This window comes from Falco punctatus (genome assembly GCF_963210335.1).
Source record: "Falco punctatus genome assembly, chromosome: 5".
Classification (NCBI taxonomy): Eukaryota; Metazoa; Chordata; class Aves; order Falconiformes; family Falconidae; genus Falco; species Falco punctatus.
This window is the reverse complement of record NC_137584.1, coordinates 47,979,273-47,985,981: the sequence shown is the minus strand read 5'-3', so window position 1 is coordinate 47,985,981 and position 6,709 is coordinate 47,979,273. Positions and strand designations below refer to the sequence as shown.

At 37.6% G+C, this 6,709-nt stretch overlaps 1 protein-coding gene across 1 annotated transcript in view; it reads right to left on the bottom strand.

The window, feature by feature from the left end:
• Positions 1 to 6,709, bottom strand: part of SCAF8 (SR-related CTD associated factor 8) — a 65,071-nt gene that overhangs the window by 6,220 nt on the left and 52,142 nt on the right. The window contains 4 exon segments of the mRNA XM_080389808.1: positions 1,912 to 3,584; positions 4,222 to 4,443; positions 5,034 to 5,114; positions 5,642 to 5,786. Of these exon segments, the coding sequence (XP_080245934.1) occupies positions 1,927 to 3,584; positions 4,222 to 4,443; positions 5,034 to 5,114; positions 5,642 to 5,786 (2,106 nt within the window). The 3' untranslated portion in view covers positions 1,912 to 1,926.

Here is a 6,709-nt window from a genome sequence, read left to right as displayed (position 1 = left end):
CTGTAATTGAAAAACTGAACCATGACACAGCATGAAAAAATACCCCACCTCCCAGAGGAAGAGGGCAACACACACATGCGTAACTTGCTTCTACGTTCAAAGGCATGCTTATGCTTTACACTCATGTGGCATTCTCATACTCTCATTCCTTTGAGGGAAGCAGAAGGAGAATTAAAACTTGCATGTTAATGCTTTAATGTTAACAAAATTCTAACTGGAGCTAAAAGTGTTTCTTCTACCAAAGGGATATTCATGTAACAGGATCTATCCTTGGATCTTATTACACAAAACAACTTTCTCCAAACTGAGTGAAAGAATGCTTTCAGACACAGAATTTTAAGAAAAATTATGTTGAAAAAAGTTGGTGAAATGCACTTCAGTGGAACAAATTGAAAATCTGACATCGCCCTATAGCCAAATCTTTCATCACCAATTTAAAGGATACACAAGCAGCAAAGTACGTGAAACAGGAGATAACAGTGCTACTAATTTACCTAAGCAGCCAATTCGTCTCAACAATTTAACAAGAAGTTCTACTTCAATATTAAACCATCAAAACACAAAGCCCCTCTTATTTCTGTTAAAAACATGTAAGTTTTTTTAGACCAACAACAGCTTTATACTTTTCGTGCAACATTTCTGGACTTTGAGTCACTAAAAACAAATAACCACAAAGTACTTGAACACTACCACTATCTATCCAGAATATATTACAAAATAAGACAATGCAAATACTTGCTTAAGTTTTGGTTTCATGCATATCTGCATTTTAGGAAATAAGCTAAAATCCTACTGTACGTTTTTACAGTATATCACATTCCACCTTCCAGAAGTAGTAAGAACATTGTAACAATGAGCATGAGAAGGTAAATATAAGCTTGACCATACTACAGTGAAGTAAGGTTTATCTTACTACCTAAAGAAGGTGAAAAGCAAATTTTTATAACCTAGTTTCATTTCAATTTTATTGAACTGTCTACAATATTCTGTGAGTGTGTGCACACACACAGGCACGCACAGAAAAAGTGGTATCTACAAACAGTTTACACAAATATTTACATACATATGTTATTTACATAAACTAGTATGACTGCATGACTTTGGATGTAAAAACCATACGCTTCTTGCACATGTAACTGTTGCATTGGTCTTACAAATGTAATATAAACCTTTTGCAACAACTAGCTAAGCACATATCATAGCTGATTCCAAGTTTTTAGAGCTTGCAGTTTTTTTAAAAAAATACAATACCTAGAACACTGTTATCAAACAAATATGCTTTATTGGCATCTAAAAACAAAATGCACCCAACATTAAAATGTATTTTTTCATTTTTTTAAACCCACTGCAGTACGAGGAACAAATCACAAACACTTACTTTAGAGAAAACAGAGACTATAGTGTAGATTTTACAAAATCACTTTTAATCTCTGTGTTATGCTCCTTAAATAACATGGGCCGTTTCTTTTTCTGCCGAATTGTAGGAACATAAAATATCACAGCTTTGTCTATACTTTAAAATTCTGCAGCAGCCTAAAAACACGGACAAGATACACCAGCACCTGTTTCAAGTATAACAATTTTGATAGCCAACCTAAGGGTAGTATCTAAAAAATTCCATTTTCTTCCATAGGAAGTCTTTGTTTGACAAGCTGTTCTTTTATCTTTGTGAAATTAAAAGCAAGTGGGGGCAAGTTTATGCTTTACCAGAGAAATAAAAAAAAAAGTTTACCTACCATGTTCAAATTAAGAACAGTGTTCTATACAAGTCAGTTGTACAGTTATTTAAGTGAAAGATGAACATTAACATTAGATTAACTTAATTCTGGCAGACAAAAGTGAACTGCTACGGTCCAGTCAGCCATTTATCTATTACAGAGAGATGACAACTTTACAAAAGGTATCTTTTACCTACTGAGTGATGAGTTATGTCCCCTCAGTTTCTGTGCTTTCTACCACTGGTTCACTTTCTATATCAGCTTCTGTGTCACTCTTCTCTTTGTTTATCTCGACGGAAGATGTCAGTTTTTCATAAAGTTCTGGATCGTCCTGCACCTGTGCAGTCGGTGGCTGACTTTCTGTCTCTGTATTTTCACCGTTTACCTGGGGCATATTATCGGCTTTGCGTTGGGAAGTGGCCCCATCAAAATATTCAAAAACCCGTGGATGTGGAGGGGGGATCCAGTTGTTTGACATTCTGTCTCTTCCAAACCTGTTCCCATTAATTTCTCTGCAAAAATTAAAATCTCTGTCATCCCTATCCCTCTGTCTTTCCCAGGGTCTTCTGCGGTCATCAAAATCTCTGTGAGCATCTTGTTCAAATCCTCTGTTCCAATTGGGACCACTTCTACTATCAAACCTATAGTTTACATGCCGAAACCTCTCTCTGTCTTCATGGAAGCCTTTAGGGCCGCCATAAATAGGGAAGGCATGGTGCTCTCTTTCATCATAATCTCCTCTCTGTCCCCAGTGCTTGTCTGAATTGAAACCAAAATGCTCTCTTCGACCAAGGTTATCCATACCTGGTCTTCCAAAATTCTCTCTCATGTCTACATGTGGTCTTGCAAAGTGTTCTCGCCCATCTACTGGAGGTCTTCCTATACCCTCTCTTGGATCAACTGGTGGTCGTCCAACAGAATCTCTGACATCCACTGGAGACGGTCTGCTAAGATTATCTCTGTTTTCCACTGGAGGAAAGCGATAATCTCTATCTCCTTCCTGCTGAATGTTATCGCCTCCAAGTGGTAGTCTTTTCTCTGGATTAGGAATGCTATCAATATTTTGTCTTCCTGGTGTTCCAAAAGGTCTTTCTGTCTGATTGAAAATATCTCCTGGAGGAAAAGGACCTCGAGGTGGTGGGTGAAGAGATGGATCAAGGATCGCTGGAGGAGGAATACTACGCTGCGGTGGCATTCCTGGCTGCATTAATGGAAACCTTGGTCCAGGCGAATGGGGCATTAGGCCTGGACGGATATCTATAAGAGGCATTCCCGGCATCCTTTGACTACTAATATTTAAATGAGGCATGTTTTGAACCCCTGCTGGATGCTGCATTGCCAGAAGTCCAGAACTACTTGAAACATTGGGTGGTGGCATTATGAGAAGCCCAGAGTTGCTTGACACACACGGTGGCTGTACTCCTGCCAGAACTCCTGAGCTGCTTGAGACACTGGGTGGCTGCATTCCTGTCAGCAGGCCAGGGCTGCTTGAGACACTGGGTGGATGCACTCCAGCTAGAAGCCCTGAGCTACTTGAGACATTTGGTGGTTGCACTCCAGCCATAAGTCCAGAGCTACTCGAGACGCTGGTTGGCTGAACTCCACCAGCAAGAGAAGAGCCACTGGAGACAGTAGGTAGCTGCACTCCTCCTGCAAGACCAGAACTGCTTGAAACAGTTGGTGGTGGCACTCCTCCTACAAGTCCAGAGCTGCTTGAAACACTAGGTGGCTGTACTCCCCCTGCAAGTCCAGAGCCACTTGAGACAGTGGGTGGCTGCCCTTCTCCAGTAAGCCCAGAACTGCTTGAGACGCTGGGTGGCTGCACTCCTCCAACAAGTCCAGAGCTACTCGAGACATCATTTTGCACTAAAATGCAGCAAGCAGAAGAACAGTTACCAGAAAACACCAGTGTAACACATAGCATTCAAAACAAAATGCAGCTTAATCCATATTCAGTTAAAGCATTCAGTGATGATACTGCTGATAAGGTCTTTCTCAGTTTCTATAACAAACATACATCATTTTAATCACAATTAGTGATAAAAAGACCTTATGCCACAGAAATAAACATCTCTACATAGCAGAGAATGTAAAGCAGCTTAAAATCGACAAGACCCACAGCCATCACCCAATTATGCAAGGGAAGTGTTAAACATGCAATTCTACACATTTTATACTATCCTACCCTCTTCTGCTCCTTTCCATTGTCACTTGTGTAGTGAGAGCTCACTTTTAAGAAGCTTTCTAAAGGGCTCCCCGTGCCAGCTTTACTTTGAGTCTACAAAGAAAACATCCCTGAGCATAAGCTGGTAGAAATCAATGATCAGATGATGACAATGATGGTTCTCACCAATCCTCCAACTTAAACTGAAAATTATACCTAGCCTAAACCCTTCTACTCTGTAGTTATTAGTGTAGTGGATCACAGTCTGGAGGAAAAAAACCCTCAGAAGTATGATTCTTCCTGTATGCAATCATATCAGACGATAAAGACATTTCTTACCAGATCTGTTGTTCTCACTGGAAGAAATCTGAAGGTCTGTAAGATGTGACCCCTTTTCATCTGATTCTGGTTTGTTGATTGGCAGAGGATTAAAAACACTTCCAGCAGATAATGTTGGAGTAGCTAGATTGCTAGTAACTGTGCCAACTGGTAGAACAAGGCTAGTAAAAGGAACATCCTTCATCGTCTCTTGTGCAATTGGTAATGGAGGCTGTACTAAAGCTGTAGAGAAATAACAGAAGTGTATCATAGTAATCACATATTCAGGCCTTCAAGATGTTTGGCAGAGGTCAGGCTGATAAATTAAGTGAAATTAATTACCCTAAGTGTTACATTTTTAATAATTTCTTATCCTCAACTAGCACTGTTAATATTTAATTTTTTTGTAGAGACCATGAACTGTAGGCAACCTAAGCAATCTGTATTCTTTAACAGATATTTTAAAACATACAGTTTTTTAAAATGAATACAGTTAAAAGGCTAAACAAATTATTATGAATTATTCAGTGACCAACACCAAACAGCTCAAGTAACAGATGTATGTTACAGACAGGTTCATATATTGAATTATGCATACATATAATATATATCTAATTTGCTGGAACTTTTTTCAGTAACCCCATGGTAAGTATCATTTTTCTGTCAACTTGAAGAGCTCCGTAAATCCTTTTCCTCAATATCTGCTTAAACCAGCTGAACAATAACTTCCATGTTTTTTTCCATTACACAGGATACATTTCATTAACAGGTAGTATATCAAACAATTAGGCTTTCCATAACACACAAACAACTATTAGACAAATCAAACTTACGTGTTGGAACAACTGGTGGGACAACAGGTGGCGGGACAACAGGTGGTGGAACCACAGGAGGAACTGGGGGAGGCATATAACCTATATGGGAAAAAATGACAAATTATTACAAGAGAAGCAAATAAAGTTTTGCAGTAAAAGCTTGTCTACATTATTGATCGTGAAAAACTGCATCATGAAGACTAGCAAAAAACAAATATATGGGAAGAGGCAACAGTGGTTACTGTTTTTAAAGTATCTGTTTTGTAGATGATCTGCACGTGCACTTTCAAAAGTAATTTCTGCCAGCAATATCCAAAGAAAAAAATTAAGAGTTGCAAAAATTTCCAAAAGAAAGGAGATTATTCTTAAGGATTTTTAATCCTTCATTTTTATCAAAGTTTAAAAAATTATAAAATCTGGTGTAATTCCTATTCTTCACAGAATACACTGGTAAAAATAATATTTAGACATAAGTAATTTTAATCTAGTATCATATTTAAGATTCAAAGATCAACTGGCTTAATCAGTAACCAGCAGCTGATGGAAAACTACACAAAGCAAAATGGATGCAGAAGAATGCATTAGGTATACTCATTATATCCTCAACTTCATTTTTACTAACTTACCTGGCGGTGGCTGTGAAGGGTTGAAACTCGCTCGCAAGAAGGGTGGAGGAGGAATTGCACTATAACCAGGAGGAGGGACAGACATTGTGACAGGAAATGCAGGTGGAACCAAGCTAACAGCAGGCACAGCTGGAGCTACTGGAATCTTATTTCATGGAAAGAAAAAACAAGCAACTTCAATATTTAATGATATTCAATGAGGAATTGAAAAAAGGATAAATTGACTCAACTGTAACTCATGTTAAGCACTAAATGTACCAAAGGCTTTGTATATATTCTGAACACCCTGAAGAATTAGACTGCTTTCTGCAATGGTACCTACACTACAGCTAAACAAGAACACTGGAAGAACCCTATGCTATCTTTTCTTTGTCTAAAAAAGATCAGGAAAATACACAGTTAAACACTATACTTATTCAAGAATAAAAATTCACCTATGGCATAGAGGTGAAAGCAGAAAGGGAGAGAGAGAAAAGGAAGGAAAATGTAGATAGCGTGGCAATTTGAGAGCACTTCAAAAACAGTGATTCTGTTCTATTCAGAAAAAATTACTTATTTTACAACAGTAGCGGAAAGCCAACTTAGTGTATGTAATTATAAGGCTAATAATCCTGACAAAATCCTGGAAATTACTGTTTCTCAAATGCCTGAGCTACATGTTTCAATATAGTGCAGTGTAATTACAAGTAATTAGCAGCAATATTAAATATATAAAAGCAATATATATATTTAAATATATACAGATCCCAGTATATACTAGGAGATAGTTGAAATGAAGACTCAAGACAATTTTGTGAAAAAAGCTCAAAATTCAATGCAAGCTAATGCAAACATTAACTTTTCACAGTAATTTTGCATCAGCTCAAGTACTGGAAATACCTACACATGTTAGGAAGGATAACACTAGTAATATGAATACATAAAACACTGTATTGAGCAACTGCTTCTCATTTTACAATTTCACATGATCATTATAAAAAGGGTTAAAGAGCTTGAAAAAAAGGATTTGTATTTATACTTGATAAACATGTGCAGTGTAGTATACTAACAAAATTACATTGTATTCTT